Here is a 19,726-nt window from a genome sequence, read left to right on the forward strand (position 1 = left end):
AGTCACCAACATTCACAGCACCCCCTCTGAATGCAGATGAACTGGGAATCAAAACGATCCAAACTCAAACCGATATTGGTCAGGCAGAGCATAGTATTGTTGCTTTTCATTTTTATGGTATTCGTTAAGCGCTTACTATGTGCCGAGATTGTAGTAGATACTGGGGAGGATACAAGGTAATCAGGTCAGACACTGCCCCTGCCCCACTTGGGGCTCAAAGTCTAAATTGGAGCAAGTAGAATTTAATTCCCATTTGACAGATGAGGAAACTGAGGCACAGAGAATTGAAGTGACCTGCAAGTGGCAGAGCTGGGGTAAGAACCCGGGTCCTCTGACTCCAAGGCCTGTGTTCTTTCCACCGGGCCATGTTGCTGCCCTTATTTTTTTTAATCGGTATTTGTTAAGCTCTTACTGTGTGCCAGTCATTCTACTAAGCACTGGGGTAGATAAAAGCTCATCAGTTTGGACACAGTTCATGCCTCACATGGGGCTCACAATCTTAATCCCCATCGTACATTGAGATAACCGAGGCACAGAGAAGCTAAGTGACTTGCCCAAAGTCATACGGCAGGTCCTTCTGACTTCCAGGCCCGTGGCCTATCCACTAGGCCATGCAGCCCTTCTTGGTTTAGTCTCGAAAAATAGCTGCAGAATACTCACTTAATGCCCATCGACTTGGATTTGTTTTGAGACATTGTGCCTGAGAGCCACAGGGAGATACTGAAGCAAATTTCAGTTTTTCTTAACCAAGATGGCAACATGGAAGAATACTCCTCATCTGTCCTTAGAAACTCATATCCAGGATTTTAATTTGGGGGAGTGTCATCCTCTCCCTCCCCCCGCAAAAAAAACCCCTGCAACTCTAGACTGTGAGTCCGTTGCTGGTTAGAGAAGCAGCGTGGCTCAGTGGCAAGAGCACCGGCTTGGGAGTCAGAGGTCATGGGTTCATATCCCGGCTCGGCCACTTGTCCGCTGTGTGACTGTGGGCGAGTCACTTAACTTCTCGGTGCCTCAGTTCCCTCATCTGTAAAATGGGGATTAAGACTGTGAGCCCCACGTGGGACATCCTGATTCCCCTGTGTCTACCCCAGCGCTTAGAACAGTGCTCGGCAACTGTGTAAGCGCTTAACAAATACCAACAAATACCAACATTAAGGATCGTCTCTATCTGTTGCCCAACTGTACTTTCCAAGTACGTAGTACAATGCTCTGCACACAGTAAACTCTCAATAAATACGATTGAATGAATGAACTAGGGTCAAAAATCCCACATCTTAATTGCAGTTTCTGACCTTCCTTTAAAGGAAATAGGTTGGAGAAGAGGGAATCGGTTTAAAAACTTTGGTGACGTTGCTGTTGAATGGGATCACAGAGATTCACGTGCAGCCTTAGAGCCTTTGCAGATCTCTTTCTTTCTCTCTCTCTCCCCCCTCCCTCTCTCTCCCCCTTCTCCCCCCCCACTAATAGTCCTCCTCTTCCAATGGCTGTGACCCTGGCACACCGCCCCCTGCAAGGAGGGGAAGGCTTTGATGCTTGAGCAGGAGTGGGGAAAATGGCCAACAGTTGGCAGGCGTCCATTACATGCAGCCCCGGTATTCCATTCCTTTGGATTCCGACAAAGACAGCGAGGTTAAGGTTAATGAGCCACAGTCGGTGAATTTTAGTCAATCAATCATCATTGGTATTTGAGCGCTTCCTGTGGGCAGAGAGCACTCTACTAAGCGCTTGGGCGAGTGGCGAGTACAATATAGCAGGGTTGATGGTTCTTTACAACCAGTGTCGTTCTGTGGTGACTGGCTTCTCCGAGAGACCTGGGAGACGGAAACCATGGTTCTTCATCAGCCGGTGGCATTTTCCGGGCTGAATAATATTGACTGTCTCCATAGCTCTTCGGTTAAAATCCCACCAGCGAACACTAGTCTTTTGCCTCCATCTCCTGCTCGCCCGTACACGTGCCGACTGATTTTTTTTTTTTAAATCCCATCCTGACCCTTTCGTTCGCCGCCTCTCTCCCAACAAGAGGGCAGCCCATGACCCCGGCTCCGTCCCCAGTCAGCACGCAACAGACGGCTGTGTGCGTTCCCTCCCCAGGACCGAGCCTGTGAAATCACCGAGGACTTGGAATCCACCCGGATGGTCCGGAAAATGAAGAAACGCATCTGCCTGGTCCTCGACTGCCTCTGCGCTCACGATTTCAGTGACAAAACGGCAGATCTGATCAACCTCCAGCATTACGTCATTAAAGAGAAGAGGCTCAGCGAGAGGGAAACGGTGGTGATATTCTACGACGTGGTACGAGTGGTCGAAGCATTACACAAGGTAAAAAAAAAACAAAAAAAACCTCCCCCCCTTGGGGTGGGAGTGCCTTTTGCGGCCGCGCCCCCGTTCTGGACGGGAAAGGATAGTCTCCGGAGAGCCCCCTTAATGCATGGCGGGGATTCCAGAGAAGGAATGCCTTAGCTGCCATCGTAATAAAAAGGTTTTCAAGCCTTAGGTTGTACATCAGCCTTAGCCTGCTGATTTTTATTGCTTGGCCGGGCTCCCCCACTGTGTCCACCGGCGGCTTGGCAACCACCGATTCAGGAACGAAAACCCTCGGACTTGCTCGTAAATCAAGTGAAGAGCCAAAGTCCCGAATCACCGAAAACTTTCCCCGTTTGAGGCTATTGAAATGCAGGAGCGGGTCAGAGCAGGCCCCGTGAAAGAAGAGCTAAGGGTAAATAGAATAAAATTGATCCTGATGTTGAAATAGCCTGTCCCTAGCCTCAAAAATCAATCTCTGAAAAACCACTGGGCGTAAAAATAGCACACGTATCAAGGCTTGAAGACTGTTGGCTTTTTGAATGGCCGGACCAGTCCCTCCTAGGGGAGGCCCTCAGGAGTCAGGTCGGCCTGTGAGGCCTGAGACCGTTGCCCAGGCCTCAAAAAATCAAACACGGGCCTCACTCAATCAGGCAGCACCTTCTTCCCGCCCTTACTGGGCACCCGTCCCCTAAGGGTGGAGGAAGTGGGCGAACACCTCCCAGCTAGCGCCACAGTGCTGGGCCACTGGAGTTGTGCCGAAATTCCCATCAGTTTGCCGGGACTACAAGTCCTAGGAGCCCAGCCCCTGCCCATTTGATGGTTCTTCAGTCCTACTTTTCTAGGTCTCAAGCCAGGCTGAGCCTCAAGACTAACCCAGATGGGTCTGTACCACCCGAGTCGTGAACAGTCCTTAAGAATTCTGTAGTGTTTCTGAAGTTTGAAAGCCTGAGTTTAGATGGTCCCTTCCCTGCTCCAGTCAGGTCGGCCCACCCATCTTCACAGAGTAATCTCTGAAGCGTCGGTAGTGAACATGGGTTCCTGAGCAGACCTGCTGATCTCCCCCAGCAACCAGTCCATCAACAGCCCCAACTTGTGAAGGGGGCGTCTAGTTTTTTTGTTGTTGTTGTTGCTTTGTTTTTGGTTTTTTTATGAGATTCGTTAAGCAAGCGCTTACTATGTGCCAGGCACCGTACTAAGCTCTGGGGGAGATACAAGCTTATCAAGTTGGACACAGTCTTCATCCCCATGTTACAGATGAGGTAACCGAGGCACAGAGAAGTTACATGACTAGCCCGAGGTCCCACAGCAGACAAGTGGCGGAATGGGATTTGAACCCAGGTCCTTCTGACTCCCAGGCCCTATCCAATAGGCCACGCTACTTCTTCCCCATTCTCCCCCTCCCCCCTGCAAGGGAGAAGACTGACTTTGAAAGGATTTTGGTGGGGAAACCTCACCAGATTAAAAATAAGGAAATGATGGAAGTGACCCACCTTGTTTTGGGATTCTGCACTTACTTAAGGACAGAAAAATGGTAACTTCAGAAGGTTACCAAGAAGCAGCACAAAACCACCCAGGAAACCCCAATCTGTAAAGGTTGAATCAACTCAGACCCTCGTGCTCCCTATTTAAGATGTCCTTTGTTTTCCAGAAAAACATTGTGCACAGAGACCTGAAACTGGGAAACATGGTGCTAAGCAAAAGGTAAGTTGGCGGACTCCGTTCTCCTAACACACCATGCCCTGGGGTCCCGGTGTCCCTCTCGGCCATCTCCGGCTGGATTCCAGTGGCAGATAAATCCAAATGCCTCCTATGCCCCCTCTCCCTAAACTCTTACCCGATCAATCTGGTGACTCACTGGGAATGTTGCAAATGAGGGGAAGATTTGGACACTCTTGTCTGCTGTTGTAAACAGCTGCCAACCTGTCTGTGCTCTTAGGACTTTCCAGCCTGTTGGAGCTACATTCAGAGAGCCTGTCATTAAAGCACATTTCATTTGGGGAAACAGGAAGGAAAAAATGTCTTCTGGTGGGAGGATTTGTTTTTTAGTTGAGCTTCGTGGCCAGGGCGAAGCAGCTGTTCATCTATCATAATCATCGTTCCAACACACCTCCTTTGGAAACTGTAGCTCAGATTCGGGGTACTGGTTCAAACCGTCCGACCCCACCCTTGGAGATGGAGAAGTCTGGCATGAAAAGAGAAAGTTCATCCTCCGTCACCCCCGGGGTCATCTGCGCCCGTGGCTGTATTGAGAGAATATGCAGTCAGAGGGGTGTCGGGGAGAGCTCTCCTCTCCCTCGCCAGACCACTTGGCCGTGGAGTTGCCCGACGACGGAAGCACTGGGTGGAGGGAAACGGAAAGATGCCTGCCCCTCTGAGCCAGTTGGCCTCGTGGCAAGTGTAGGGCAAACTGCCGGGCTGGCAGATGGTCAGGCACAGTCAGAGGACCTCAGGGAGCCCCAGCCCCGCAAATGTGCGGTGGACAATCTCTGGGTCTACCCCCCCCCCCCCCGCCACCCCTGGGCTGCTTAGCAGCCCTTTTCTGTCACTGCAGCGAGCACCACCTGGGAATCTGGAAATCCAGCTGTGATCTCGTCTCACTTCTCCGGCTCAGCTGCCAGGGTAGTCTCCAGCCTGAGTGAATTAGCATCCGTTCCAGACTTCTCCACCGCCCCGCTAACTTGCTCTAATTCTTGCAGTCTTTAAGCTGAACCTTTTTATGCAGTTTTCCTTCACACAATTGATTTAGCAAAATTGCTCAATCTCCCACTGTTGGCAAGGGAGGGGAGCTGAAGAAATCTAATGACTGCCATTAACTAATCAGTTCAGTGGCAGGAGAGCAAAGAACTCCCTTTTCATGTTGAAGGGAAACAAAAACGGGGAGTGTTTTGTAAGAAGCACTTGGGGACCGTGATCCTTTTCACCCCTTCTGTGGAAAAAGTGAAATGATGGAGTTTCAGGCAGGGTTAAGTGAGGTTTTGTGAGAGGGGTATCTTTTCTGGGGAGGTGGGGAAGAGGCAGGAGAACTCCATACTAAGTTCCTAGAAAAGGAAAAAACACAGTGGCAGCCAAAAGGTCCATAACTGGAGCGTGACTCACACAGAGCAAATAACACTGACGCAAATCCCCACTCTCTCCACTCACTCGCTCCTGTTGGAATGGAATTCTGAACCGCCGGGGTCCCGGGAGGCCATGTTACGTCCGGTGCCGCTTAGAGAGGCCGGTCCTCCCGGAATAGGAAAGCCTCAGAGGAGGAGGAAGAGGCGGCCCTGAATTTGCCCCCTCGTGGGACTCATCCGGGCCTGCAGCCCGCTCTCCAAGAGGACCCTCCGATCCAACCGAGGCCGGGACTGGCTGGGAGGAGAGAGCGGTTGTCGAGTCGCCACGGAGGGCCTGCTGCCTGTTTTTGGGGGGCTTTTTTCACCTGGCCCCTTCCACGGCCGTGGCCCCCAGGAGAGCTCTCTTGGGCGTTTGCCCACTGAATCTTTACCCCGCACAGTGAGGCCCCTTTTCCCTTGAATGTCGACTCTGCCAGTGCTGTCAGGGCCACTGGCGAAGTTCCATTCCCGGCCCCCATCAGTTACGCTGCATTTCTGCAAAGTGATCAGGACGTGGGACTTCCAACCTGACCAGGGCCTGGCAAACGTCCTCCGGGCGGCCATTCTAACTGAAATAGCCAGGAGGAGACCCGAACCGGGAACCACTCTGTGTGAATCCACTCCGAAGAAGCACTAACTCTTATTTTCAGGGGAAAGGATTCGCTTTAAAATTTGGTTGGAGCACATTTTTTTCCAGAATAAATTAGCCACATGGTGTGTTTTTTTCCATTCTGCCTGGTTGTCTTTAATCCAATTTCCCTGCTCACCTGACTCTTGCCATCTGACAGCTAGCATCCGCCTCTCTCCCAAGTGCCGGAGTCTAGTTTTTCGGGATGGAATGCAGAGCTGAAAGGCCTGTCTTTGTTTCTTGCCGTAAGGCCTGTGCCAGCCCCTGCTTCCAGTTATTTCTGAAGGGCTCACTCAGACGCGTGCACGTGGCTGAGATGAAATTTCATCCGCCTGGCAGCCAACCCCACCTCTGTCTTTCACTTGACCCTGTGGCCACCGTGCTTTTTATAACATGCCGGGTTCATGCTCCTCCTTCCCCACTGCCTTATTTGGTTGTAAGATCACTGCCCGGGTTACACTTCCTCTGCTGTGTGAACTCCGGAAGGAGGCAGCAGTTCAGCCTGGCCCCAGAGCCCTCCACTCTTCCAGGGACCCGGCGGCCCCCCACCATCTCAAGTTCCTTTCTGGAAAGCTATGGCTCCGTATTGCCAGGTTGATTCAGAGATGGGAGAGCGCGGGGATCCACATGGGTCACTGCCAACCAGCTCCTTGCAGTCCACGCCCAATCAGGATGCTTCGATTCATTTTGGATCGATACGGCTCTGGTGCCTCCCCAGCGGGGATCTCCGGGCTTTTGGGAATGCTGCAGGAAAACTGGGGAGTCACTGGGCATGACTGGTTGTTTCCAGAGGAAACCAAGGTTACCCATCGGTACACTCAGACTGAGCCAGCCCTGTGTCACTGGGTGAGTCATGGGAATCTGCACCGTCAGGTGAGTTAAGGGGTCAACTGGCAGGTTCACTTTAGCCCTGTCAGAAAAGACCCTGGGATTATCTTTATTTTTAAAAAATGGTGGTACTTGTTAGTACTTACCATGTGCCAGGCACTGTGCTAAGCACTGGGGTAGCTATACACTAGTCAGGTTGGGCACAGTCTCTGTCCCTCAGTCTTAATCCCCATGTTACAAATGAGGGAACTGGGGCACAGAAAAGTGACTTGCCCACGGTCACACGCTAAAAAAGCGACAGAGCCGGGATTAGAACCCAGGTCCTCTGACTCTCAGGCCCTTGATCTTTCCACTAGGCCACGCTGCTTCTCAGGAGAATCATTCTGAGGGAAATGACCAGCTGTGGACTGGCCCAGGTTTCAGGGAACGAATCTACCAACCCTATTGTAGTCGTACTCTCCCAAATTCTTCATACAGTGCTCTGCACACAGTAAGTACTCAAATGTGATCGACTGGTTCTTTCCCACCAAGGAGCGTGGCCACCCTCTGCTTTGAAGGCAAGTGTCTTTGGGAGCACATCTTGCTCCAGGATTTCTGACTGTAACTTAAAGCCCAGGGCAACTCAAGTGGCAAGAATTACCAAGGAAACCAGCTGCCATCCCTGCAGGTGTTGGGAAACTGTCTAGAAATCATTTTCTTTAGCCCCAAAGCCATTTGGGAGCATTTTTTCACATGCATTTTGCTAAATTTACACGTGACACTTATGGTCTCGACTTGGTTTAATTACCAGGACTGTGAAATGCTATAGTGCAGTGTCTGCTGCAAAGTCGGCTTCCTTAAATGTAGCCCTTTCGGTCTGCCTCATTTCTCTGGCCATGAAAACAATATATTTCTCATCAGCCGAATCTAAAGGAGATTGTTTTTCATGCTTGTCTTTTTTTTTTTTTTTAAACTCCAAAAAGAGATAGAGGAGCAAAACACTCTGGTCTTTCTAAAGACTCCATCTGGCAAGAAACGGGGGTGGGCAGGTGGCGTGGCCCTGGCAACAGCAGGGGGAGAAGACCCATCCAGCACGGAGCCCTAAACCGGGCACTGCAGTCAACAAATAAAGACAACTCTCTGGGCCTCCCTCCAACCTCGTCCAGGTTCGTCCGCGGCCTGGCTGGTCTTTTTCCTCCCTCACTTCTGGAAGCCTCTCCCCCACGCCCTCCTGACTTCTGGAAGACGTCAGGCCGAGCTGGGCGGAGGATAGAGCCTACGAGGAACATACTGAGAAAACCTGGCCCGAGCCTAGCCCTGGCAGTGGTGCCCAGAGGGCCCAAGTCTCACTACCCAAAAGCGGTGCTCCTCCTGCTTGGCACCTTCTGCAGTAGTCCGGTGAGCTCCTCAGATCAACATCCACAAAGACTCTCCCATTTCCCACCGCACCCGTACTTGGACAAGCACACGGGATGTTCACAGCGTCATCTAGACGCAGCATTACGGCCCCCGCCTCGCCTGAGGAAGCATGGAGTTGCCAGGGACACCCTAGCTCAGTCCACACCACATCCAGCCAGTCTTTAAAGTGTTGCAGTCTCCCCGCATCTCAGGGCCCTGGGTGGGAAGATGCCAGATTCCACTGCTCTGCAGGATCCGTTGATGGCTCGCGTCTTTCAGCTTCTCTCGGTGGGCTTCAGAAGCAGCCCGACCCCCTGTCCGAAGCGTCGGCTTCCAGTGATCGGGTGGAGGTGGGCGAAAGCGAATCCCTTACCAAACGGCCTACACACTCCCTTTCCTCTCTGAGCTCGCCAGACTGGAAGTGCTTCCTCCAGGCTGGCTGGCTCTGCCCCTGGCCGGTGTCCCCCGAGCCCCGCGCCGGCCCCATACCCCCCCTCCCCCCACCAGTTACTTTCTAGAAAAGTTGGAACGGCAAAGGGCAGATCTGGGCTCCCGAAAATCTGCCTATTAAAGTCTCTCCCCAGCACAGCCCCTTGTGGTGACGCTGTGCCAAAGCTGGATTCTATAATTACAAATGATATGTTAAGCGGTGACTGAATAATTCCAGGCAATCCCTAGCATTTGCGCGTCTGTTCGTCGACACACCGAACGCTGAAATTACCAGCCAAGCAGGGGCCTCGGGGAGGGGGCGGCGCGTGTGAGTGGGGGTGCGGGGAGGAGGGTCCTCTTCTCTCGTAAACGGCGGTACCACCTCTCGACAGTGAAGATGAATGGTAGTCTCAGGCCCGTGAATTCCTTTCTCAATTCTGGGGCTCAAACTGGGAGACTGGAGCAGTGGCATCTCCCCCTCCCCTCCACCCCCGGGCTGGTTGCTGGTTATTGGCGGGTGGTGCCCCCCTGCAGGTTTCCTTGGGTCAACACTGCCGGATTGGGTCCCACCTAATTAACTCGTACCCATCCCAGTGCTTAGAACAGTGTTTGACACAAAGGAAGTGATTAACGAATACGACTAAAAAAAAAAAAAGCCCCACCACTGATGAAATAAACTCTGCGTGCTCGGACTTGTAAATAGTTCCGAGAGACAGGAGAGTGCTCCATTCCTGGTGGTGAGGTGATGGATTTTTGCTGCTCCCTGCTCCTCCCCACCCCCCGACCCAATCTGGTTCTCTGGGTGAAGGGTGGCTGGATGACTAAACCCTGCTCCAGTAGGGTGCAAGTTCACCAGGCAAGGAGGCTGCTAGGAGTGTACGCTCCCCTCCGGAGATTCTCTGGGTTCCTACTTTGAGGAAAATTAAATTGCTCACCTAGGTCATGGCCAATACCTTTCTGCCGGGAAGAAAGCCGTGACTCTGGAGGAAGCACCTCAAGGGAAAGGAATTATTTTTTTTGCCGCTGTTGTTTCTGGACCTTGACTAAGTTTTTATCTCTTCTGACTCAGGCCCGGTGGTAGGATTAAGAAAATTGCCATTAAGTTTGCATGTCTTTCGGAACTGTGGATTCTTGTCTGAGAGCAGAGCCTGGGGCCCGTGGGCTCTGAGCAGATATTCTGTCACTGCTCCTGCGACCCCCCCCGCCCATCCCCCTCAAATTGGCCAGATATGTTTTGTGAGGGAAGGCTTGTCGTAATGAATCGGGTGCGTGCTGGGCGAGAGGTTGGAAGTGGCCCAGTTGGACAGAATCCCACGGAAGCTGCAAGTCTTTGCTCAGAACGGTCTGGTCTTCCCCTTCTTAGCCCAAGCCCAGGTCAAGACGAGCTGTGGGACAAGGCCTCATTTGAATCTAGCAGCCTTGGATATGTAGTCACTCTGCCCCACGAGTGAGTTTCCCTGTGGGTGGTGGTCCTCTCTCCCACCCTAGGAGCTTCTGGAAATTGTGATGCCAGCATCCACCGGAGGCCACCAGGCACACTCGTGCAAATGTGTGGCAGGACTCTAGCCACTGGGCAGTGACCCTCCTTTTCCCATCCACCCTAAACCTAGCCCCAAACTGGGGATGCTGGGCTTCTGGCGGCACCCAGATGCTGGAGGAGATCCAGCCAACCTTAGACTTGGCAGACCCAAGGATACTGACGAGCCCCGCTAGAGCCGCCCCTCAGCCCGTTAGAAAGCATGCCGGTGACTCTGCGTGAGGCTAGTGCCGACTGACGTTTGCCCCAGACCCGAGCCTTTCCCGAAACGGATTGCGACACGATTCCCGGTGGGCATTTCTCCAGAAGACATTTGATGGGTGTTGGCGAAGGCGCCGATAGCCTCCTAACCCTCCTGCTCCTCCCCTCAGGACTCACAGGATAACCATCACCAACTTCTGTCTCGGAAAGCACCTGGTGAGCGAGGACGACTTGCTGAAAGATCAGAGAGGGAGCCCGGCCTACATCAGTCCAGACGTCCTCAGCGGTATGTGTCCGTCGCGGGCCTTGGGAAACATGGAGATGCCACCCTTTGAGTCAGAAAGCGACCTGCCTGCTGGGTCTGAATAGATGTCACCACCTTACATCTTACCTGTGAGGAGAGAGGTCAGAACTGTCCCACTCTGGCTTCTCATCCCTCGTGGGCAGAGAAGAGAATCTGAGCCGAACCAGAAGCAGGGCCCAAGCTGGCTTCTACAAATGTTCAGGTGCCCTTGGGGCTCCTGGGACTTATAACAGTCAGTTAATCGGTGGTATTTATTGAGTGCATACTGTGTGCAGAGCACTGTTCTAAGTGCTTGGGAGAGTACAACACGACAGAGTCGGTAGGCATGTTTCCTACCCGCAAGAAGTAGTAATAATCGTAATATAGTAATAATAGCTATGCAGAGAGAGCAGGAGGAATTCGAGGGGTCCTGGCCACCAATTGGGTTTTGGATAAAGTTCTGTCCCACTGGACCCTGTGGCTGCCTTGGGGATCACCCCTCCAACTTACCTCATGGCTCTGGGATGTGGAGCAGGTGAAATGGGTGAAACCGGGTCTCTTCTGGGACTCAGAGCTATCCGGAGCAGGACAGTTCCAAGACTTTTCTTGTCCGGCCACTCTCACTGCCTTTCTGGACTAGTTGATCTCTCTTTTTTTTTTTTAAATGGTATTTCATTCATTCATTCAATAGTATTTATTGAGCGCTTACTATGTGCGGAGCACTGTACCAAGCGCTTGGAATGAACAAGTCGGCAACAGATAGAGACAGTCCCTGCCGTTTGACGGGCTTACAGTCTAATCGGGGGAGACGGGCAGACAAGAACGATGGCAATAAATAGTCAAGTATAAATAGAGTCGAGTACAGAGTCAAGTATTTGTTAAGCGCTTACTATGTGCCAGCCACTGAACTAGGCAATGGGGTAGATACAAGCTAATCGGGTTGGACACAGTCCATCTCCCCCATGGGGCTCACAGTCTTAATCTCCATTTTACAGATGGGGAAACGGAGGCCCAAAGAAGTGACATGCCCAAGGTCACATAGCAGACTAGTGGCAGAGCCGGGATTAGAACCCAGGTCCTCCTGACTCCCAGGCCCATGCTCTGTCCGCTAGGCAATGCTGCTTCCTCTTCTCTTCTCCCCCGGGAGCCTGTCCTAGGTGCTGGCCTTCTCTTGGCCTCGCCAGCTCCTGAGAGAGGAAACGGCAGCCATCTCCAAGCCCTGGGGGTTTACTAGAAGAGGGATTACTAGTAGAGGGACAAGAAGGCCAGCTGGAGGGATCATTTTTCCAGAAGTCTGCTTTCAGGGCTGGAGGTGGCGAGCTGGCTGCTTCTCTCCGCTCGGGCCTGCCCACCCTTCCAGGGAAGGGCCATATTGTCACAAGAGCGGAGAAAATGGGTATCGGGCAAGAGCGGTGGACTGTTCCCAAATCTTTCCCTTGAGCCCCAGAGGTTCGATTCAGAGTTTCAGGTTGCCGAGTTGGGCAGGCTGCCCAGGTGACCCACAAGAAGGAAGCCCAGATATCTGGGGGGCCCCGCGGAGAGGGGCGGGCAGCAGGGGAGCCAGCCAGAACCTGTAAGGATTGGCCGGAACACGGCCCAGGCGGGCGGTCCCGGAGCTGAGCCCCTGCCACCGCCTTGAGGGGCACGTGCACAACTTCAGAACGGTGCCAGAGATTGATTGGCAGTCCGGGCGGGAACAGGTGGCCTCGTTTGAGGGTAGCAGAAGCTGTTTGGATCTCCCTGCTGTCGTCTCCAGCCTCCCCCTCTGTCTCCGCTAGCCTCCCCGGTTGCCAGAAAGAGGGGGCGGGGGCGGTTGAGCGGGAGGGGTGAAGTTAAGGTGACTGCGCTAACAGAATCCAGGGCTAATGGCTCTCCCGCTCCCCGTTATCGGGGGGAAATGGCTCCCTCCTCTTGCAGGGACTGGCCAGTGGGAGAATCTCCCTGACCGTGAGCGAGCCCACCCGACCTTGGCTGTCTTTGGGTGGGGGCAGGTCAGTGCAGTGGAAACTGCCCGGCTTCACGGGGGAAAGAGATCTCTGGTCCCGTAAGCCTGGGACCCATCTGGGCCGTCTGCGTTGGAAGTGGTGGCGGCTCCGTGATCTCTTCTTTCTTCCTCCCTAAGTCAGTTAAAAGCCAGCGCCCCAGAAAACCTCCGGGCCTGGAACTGGAGGCGGGGGAAGCCCACGAGGGGCCAGAATCATAGGCTTTCGCCCACCGGCTGGCCTCTGAGGCCCTTCTCCTCTGGGTGTCTGTGGGGAAGACTTGACCTGCTCCCCATCAGAGAAGAGGTCTCAAGATCAAAAATAGTCTTCCTTTGTTTAAAGAGAATTTGCTCCGTCGTCACCGGCAGCCTGAGCGGAGGGATAGAGAGAGAGAACTCCCTAATCTCTAGTGTCGGGGAGAGGAAGCTGGACTTGTCTGTTTTTTAGGTATCTTGAGGAGGAACGGTCTGCTCGCCTAGCTTGTGACATGAATTTTAGAGCCACTGGAAGTGTCTCTTCGGAGAATGCCTGCCCAAGGCGGAGGGAAAAGGAAGAGCGGAGGCTAGAATGCCTTTCTTTTTTTTTTTTGCGGGGGGAGGGAGGGTGGTTGCGAGAGCTATACAAAGCTAAGAATAATTAGTACAAATAATGAATACTGCAGTGGTGACTCATGGAGTGAGTCACAGAGGAAATTGTACACTTAATCCCGTTTTGTGGTACAGCAATGGTGATCTGAATTTTCGACCTTCATGCGACTGTGTTATCGATGATGTGACTGAGATCGTGATTCCCAAACCATTTTTCATGCAGCGCATCCGAGGGAGCCGTGGGAATGGGGGAAGCCGGGGAACTGGCCTGGGGAATGCCTGTGGGGGTGGAAAAGGCGGCCACCAAAGAGCCATCTACTTTTAAAACCAAAATGCCAAAAAAAAAAAGCCTCAAAGAACAGACCCACAAAATCTCAAGCAACCTTGTAACTGCGGTGACAGGAAAAGCTGAGTATCCTGATCCCATCAGAATCACCGGGGCCCTCTAGAGCTATGGCTCTAGAGTCCACGTGTTCAGGCCTCCTCACCACCACCACCCCCAACAAACACACACACACACACCCACCACACCCCCCCTTTATCGATAAAGCTGCCTACTCCCGACCCCTCGCTCCAGGGCTCAATGCCTTCAGTGGGGGTGGCCCCTCAGAGTGAGCTGGAGGGGTCGCTGCCCTGCAGGCCCAGCAGTGGGGACAGACTCCTCCGCCCCGAAACATCTCTCCGCTGACCAAGCCAAAGCCCTTCCACCTCTCCCCAGGCCCCCTTCATTCGTACAGCCGGCTCGCAGACCAATTCCCTGGTTTCTCCTGTGATTGGAGAAACCCCATCCTGTTGGGTATATTTATGGCCCCTAATAATGCTGGCTTACTCTGCGCCGCGCACTCCTCTAAGTGCTGGGGTAGACACAAGGGAATCAGGTTGTCCCACATGGGGCTCACGGTCTTTATCCCCATTTTACAGATGAGGGAACTGAGGCACAGAGAAGTGAAGTGACTTGCCCAGAGTCACACAGCTGACAAGTGGCGGAGCCGGGATTAGAACCCGCGACCTCTGACTCCCAAGCCCGGGCTTTTTCCACTCAGCCACGCTGCTTCTCTGCAGCATCTTCCCCTAAGATTAGGAAGCTTTCTGTGTTGGTCTGGGCAGCCAGAAATGGAGACAGAGAGAAATCGGGTAGCAGATGAAAAGGGATTCTACTAAGTCCTCCAAAATGGGAGCGCTTGGCCCTTCCTCCTTCAGGCTTCCGATGGACTCTGCCCTCGGCCGTGTGATCCTTGGGGCATTCCCGGGGGAAGCGGAGAGCCGGCGGGGAGTTGGGCCGGCCCTCCCGGGCACAGCTGCGAGGCGGCTCGAGGCCGGGAGTTGCGGGGCTGAGGTTGGCCGGGGGTCTTGCAGGCTAACTGGTTTTGGGCCCCGAGCCGCGGCTAATGAGAAGATGTCTTCCCTCTTTCCTGGCAGGCCGGCCGTACCGGGGGAAGCCGAGCGACATGTGGGCGCTGGGGGTGGTGCTGTTCACCATGCTGTACGGACAGTTCCCCTTCTACGACAGCATTCCTCAGGAGCTCTTCCGCAAGATCAAAGCCGCAGAGTACATGATCCCCGAGTGAGTCCCCCAAGACCCCCAGACCAGCACCGCCCCCCCCCCCCCATACAAACACCTGTAGATGTCTGCCCATCCCACTCTTGCTGCTGCCCAAGCCCTTGAGGTGCCACAACCTGGGCAAAGTCACCCCAGAGATCTTCTCCCCACCAAAACGGTGCCCAAGGAGCAGGGGGAGCATCCCATGACACTGGTAGCGACGAGAGGGAAGCTTAGTCCCACCAGCTGCCGAGAGGGGTCCCATCTTGAGGAGGAGGAGGAGGAGGAGGGAGGACCCTCTGAATGGAAATTGAAGTGGAGGAGGAGGGACGTGATCTTCAGTTTATTGAGGTCTCTGGCGAAGCCCTATTGCTTCCCCTCCCCCCACCATCCTGCCCCACCTCCCCACACTGCAGAATGAGGGGCCCTTGCTCGCCCGCTTTCCATATGTCTGTCCCTGACTCAGCCTTCTGAGAACTTCTCTCCTCTCTGTCCCCTCTCCCCCGGTGGCAGAGACGGGCGGGTTTCTGAGAACACAGTGTGTCTCATCCGGAAACTGCTGGTCCTCGATCCCCAGCAGCGCTTGGCAGCCTCCGAGGTCCTGGATTCCCTCAGCTCCATCATCGCGTCGTGGTGAGTTGGCCGGGCGGGCCGAGAGTGCCCCCCGCCCCCTTTCCCGGGAGTCCCCAGCTGGCTCGACCCCCCGGCACCCTGGCACCCGGCCGGGTCTCGGCCTCCAGCGAGGAGCGTGACGCGAACGAGGCTCCGGGCCAGGCGGAGGCAGCCCGCCCCTGTGCCCGGGAGTCGGGGGCAGGATGGGAGGCTCGGACCCGGTACTGGCTTCGCCGATTCCCGGGCCAGGAATCCCGATCAAGCGGGGTGCTCTGTTCTGCCTGGAAGATTCCGCCTGCCCGGCATCCTCCCCCACCACACCCAGGGGGTCCCCGCGTCTGCCCCCAGCCACTCTGATCTCCTCCAGGCAGGACCCGAGCCCCCCGACGGCACGTCCAGCAGGCGGCCCCCAGCACGCGCTCACTGTTTGGGAGCTATTGCCTGCCCCTGACTTGAAGGGCCCCGGCCGAGACCTCCCGAGGTTGGTGACTCTGCCTTCCCCGGGGGCAGCCTCTAGGCCCCCGGCGGGCAGCCCGGCTCCGCCTTGCCCCCGCTGGGGCCCGGGCCCCCTAACCGCCCCCTCTAGGAGCTCCAGCGCCAGGTGGGCGCGGCGGGTGAGGGCCGCGAGGAGCCGTGTGAGCCGCAGAGAGGGCCGGGCGCCCCCGAGGTGCTGAAGGGCCGGGCACGCTCTCTGTCCCCCCACAGGCAGTCCATGTCCTCCCTGAGCGGGCCCCTGCAGGTGGTTCCCGATATCGATGACCAGATGAACGGCTCGGAGAACGCCCAAGAGGTGAGAGGCCGGCCGGGGCCCGGGCCCCTCCTGGAGAACTGTGGGAGAGTCTCTGGGCCGTGTTGGGGTCGGGGGCTGGAGGACACAGACAGATACACCCCCACCCCACACTCCCCACACTGCTGCCAGGCCAGGTAGTATACAGTGGGTCCCGAGAGAAGATAGGAGTATTTTTTAAAATAAGCCCCTGGCTCTGCACCTCTGCCCAGGCCCCAGCCTCCCCCAGACTCCACCCAAGCGTGACAGCCGGGGCGCCCCCCTCCAAGCCGCCAAAGCCCAATCGCCCTCGAGCTCGTCTCGGAGCTGCGTCGGAAGGAGGCCGTCGGTCTCATCCCCCATCGTCTCCCCCGCCGCCCCCGGAAAGGAAGCAGCAGGGTCCCCGGTGATGCCACAAGCAGCCCCGCCCCTCTCCACCCAAGCCGGGATCCCATTCAGCCCTAGCGGTCCTCCTGGCGCTGTCTTCGATGTGTCTTTGGTTTAGGTTCCCCTCCACACGTCGTTTCTCAGCCACTTTCTGACTCATCCGGTTTCTCTCAGCCTTTCCTGCTTTTCGGTTTTTTGATGACTCATTCTGTCCCTTTTCGCTCCCTCCGCGTCTGCTCCCCCCCGCCCGCCCCGCTTCCTCCCTCCCCCGCGCCTCCCGGAGGGTGTTGTTTCGTTGAGGGAGTTTCAAATCCGCCTTCGGTGTGGGCAGCGGGCGGCCGGGTCAGCCGGGGACGGCTCTCGCCCGTGGGATGCCACCGCGCAAGGCGGGAGGCTGTGGAGTTCTGAGCGTCCTGCTGCGGTAGCTCCCCCGGTGTGCTTCGGCCTCGGGCGTCCCTCGCCGGCCCGTGGATAGAGAGATGGCGGGGGCTGGGCCTAGGCTGGACAAGGTGGCCGCCATTTCCGACCGGGTCGGTCAGTCGGTCTCTTCCCCTCTCTCTCGCTCGCTCTCTTTCTCGCTCTCTTTCCCGGGAAATGAAAGCTGAAAATTTCCCATGAGGAAGGTCAGATATGTCCAATCCAGCAAGGGTCCAACCGGGCGATGAGCTGTCCCCGGCGAAATCGAATACCCCGGCCTTCAGCCTCTCATCCTGCCTCACGGCTCTCTGAGAATAACTACTGTAGTCAGGGCAGCGGTTGGGCTGACTTCAGGATCGTCCCCCTGCATTCTCATTTCCCAGTGAAGGCTCAGAAAGAAAGGTTGTTCAACCGTACTACTGCCGCTGCTCCAGTATCGCTGACCCTCTCCCCACCCCTCGGGGGACAGATCCGGTTGCCCCCTCCCCACATACCTCCGTTTCCTTCCACACCCTCGACCCTGCCTAGTTAGTCCCCAGAGCAGCCCTGGGGAGGGGGAGCCTCGGTGGGTCTCCAACCTCACCTCCTTGAAGGCAGAGGCCCTGGGCAGGGCCAGGTGAGGGCCAGACACCCAGTGCGTTTTGCCTGTCAGTCAACCCTGAGGTCTCGTGGCTCAGGCGGGTTGTCGCCGGCCGGCTGCCGGGCCCCGGGAACCAGGAAGTGGTCAACGGGTTTGGCGAGAGGTCCCCGTGCCGGGCAAGTGAGCATCCTGCTTTTAGTCAGCCAGTTTGGTGCAGGGCGGGCGGTGGCTTCTCCCACGGTGGCTGGGGATAGGAGCAGGCACCCGGATCCCGCCCTCCCTCGTCCCCGTGGTGCTTGGCTGAGCCGGGGCCGGGGCGCCCGGGGAAGCTCTGACAGACACCGAAGGCCCGAGCCTGGGGGTTTCCTCCGAGCCCCGCCCCACATCCTCCCGGCCGGAGAGGCGGCAGCCGGCCGGGGATGAGGTCACGAGTCGGTGGCCCGGCTCCGATCCGCGCTACCTGCCCCGTGGGGACTGGGCCGCCTCAGACCCGCCCCTCCTCCTTGGCTGCCTGTGTGTGGGAGTCCCCTGGGTGCCGCACTGGCTTGGGGTTTGTGGGGCTCACGGGGCTCAGGGCTCTCCTCCAGGAGCGGCCCTCCCCAGGCCCATGGGGGCACCGACTCTGCTCAAGAGAAGGCAACAGCGCCTCAGGACAGGATGAGACCCCCCGGCTGGGTTTCCGGGTCTCGTGCCGGGCCGACACCGGGGGTGGGAGCGGGAGCTGGGTTCTGGGCCCCGTCAGTCTGGCGCAGGTGGCTGATGGCTCCGGGGGGGAGGGCGCGGCCCCTCCCCCACCCGCTCTCACCCCCAGGCCAAGGTGACGGAAGAGTGTTCCCAGTACGAGTTTGAGAACTACATGCGGCAGCAGCTGCTGCTGGCGGAGGAGAAGAACTCGCTGCCTGAGGCCAAGGGCTTCCTGCAGAAGCGCCAGTTCGGGAACATCCCCCCCGTGCGGCGTCTGGGCCACGACGCCCAGCCCATGAACCCGCTGGACGCTGCCATCCTCGCCCAGCGATACCTTCGGAAGTAGCCCCCGGATCCCCGGGCCCCCACGCAGCACAAGCGCCGTCCGCCTCCCGGACTCGAGAACAACAGCAATAGCAGGGGCCGCCCCCGCCCCGAGAGAAATGTAGCAGTTTGACCTAAGCTCCGGGCCGGGCCCACGTGTTCCCTCACTCCCTCGTGGCTGTGGAGAGAGAGAGAGAGCGGGAGAGAGAGAGGACTCCAGAACGCATTTCGGAAGCAACACTCGCACTCACACTGTGCTGTCTCCTGGAATGATTTTTTTTTTTTTTTTAATCCGGAAGCCTAGACAATTAATCTGCTTTTAATCATGACTTTTTAATCTACCTCTGTCTTTTTAACCGTGCCGTTCTCTGGAGCAAATAGAACGGAAGAGCAAAGGAGCCCTCAGAAACCACCATCGGCAACACAGCGGGAGTCTTGGCCTGCGAGGCCCTCGAGCCCGGGGCGGCGCCCACGCCAGCGGGCAGCCGGGGGACAGCCGGGGGCGACCGGGCCACCTGGGTGGAATAAGCTTCTTGTCGTCTCCGGGTTTTAGGCAAGCCTACCCATTTCTGAAAACCTCTCCCTCCCCCTCCAAGACCCTCTCCTCCTCCGCCTCCCGTCCGTGTCTCTCCCCACCAGAGCCCCCGTCACTCCCTCCCACTTCGACAGACCTTTGTCTCGTCTTAAGCCTGGTTCAAATATATTTATTTTTGATAAACGTGGTTGATCTCCAGTTTCTAAGTAGCACTGCCCTGGGCCGTGTCCCCGAGCAGCGAAAAGACTAGTAGCTCGAGTCAGCGGTGTGAGGGCGGGGGGGGGGGGGGGCGGTCCCTGGCGGACGAGGCAGGCTGGGGGCCAAGTGGCCGATCGGCCTTGGAGAGAGTCTCTGAGGAAGCCCCCCGCCCGCCACCCCTCCTCCCTCCAGGAGCCGACCAAGTTTTGCAGAAGCCTCGAGCCCCGGACTTGGCTCCGCTCTTAATTTCCGGTGATTTTATTTTTCATTTCATCTTTTAAAGGATATATTATTTGATCTCTTTCATTAGCTATCTAATGTGCAGTATTTGTGCATTCATTCTTATTTTAACATCTTCGCACTTCGAGGTACAGATATAATATATGACTTATAATGTGAAAAACAGTTCCCCAGAATAGGCAGGCTGATTGG

At 56.0% G+C, this 19,726-nt stretch overlaps 1 protein-coding gene across 4 annotated transcripts in view; it reads left to right on the plus strand.

The window, feature by feature from the left end:
• Positions 1 to 19,279, plus strand: part of STK40 (serine/threonine kinase 40) — a 38,187-nt gene extending 18,908 nt beyond the window's left edge. For 3 of the 4 annotated variants that reach the window (XM_039914289.1, XM_029080766.2, XM_039914290.1), the window contains 6 exons: positions 2,092 to 2,319; positions 3,953 to 4,005; positions 10,570 to 10,685; positions 14,671 to 14,815; positions 15,305 to 15,424; positions 15,771 to 16,102. In XM_039914289.1, coding sequence (XP_039770223.1) covers positions 2,092 to 2,319; positions 3,953 to 4,005; positions 10,570 to 10,685; positions 14,671 to 14,815; positions 15,305 to 15,424; positions 15,771 to 16,077 — 969 coding nt within the window. In that variant the 3' untranslated portion in view covers positions 16,078 to 16,102. The other variant, XM_029080767.2, reaches the window with a different exon arrangement.
• Positions 19,280 to 19,726: the final 447 nt, after the last annotated feature.

Source organism: Ornithorhynchus anatinus, chromosome 16 (genome assembly GCF_004115215.2).
Source record: "Ornithorhynchus anatinus isolate Pmale09 chromosome 16, mOrnAna1.pri.v4, whole genome shotgun sequence".
In the NCBI taxonomy this organism is placed as follows: domain Eukaryota; kingdom Metazoa; phylum Chordata; class Mammalia; order Monotremata; family Ornithorhynchidae; genus Ornithorhynchus; species Ornithorhynchus anatinus.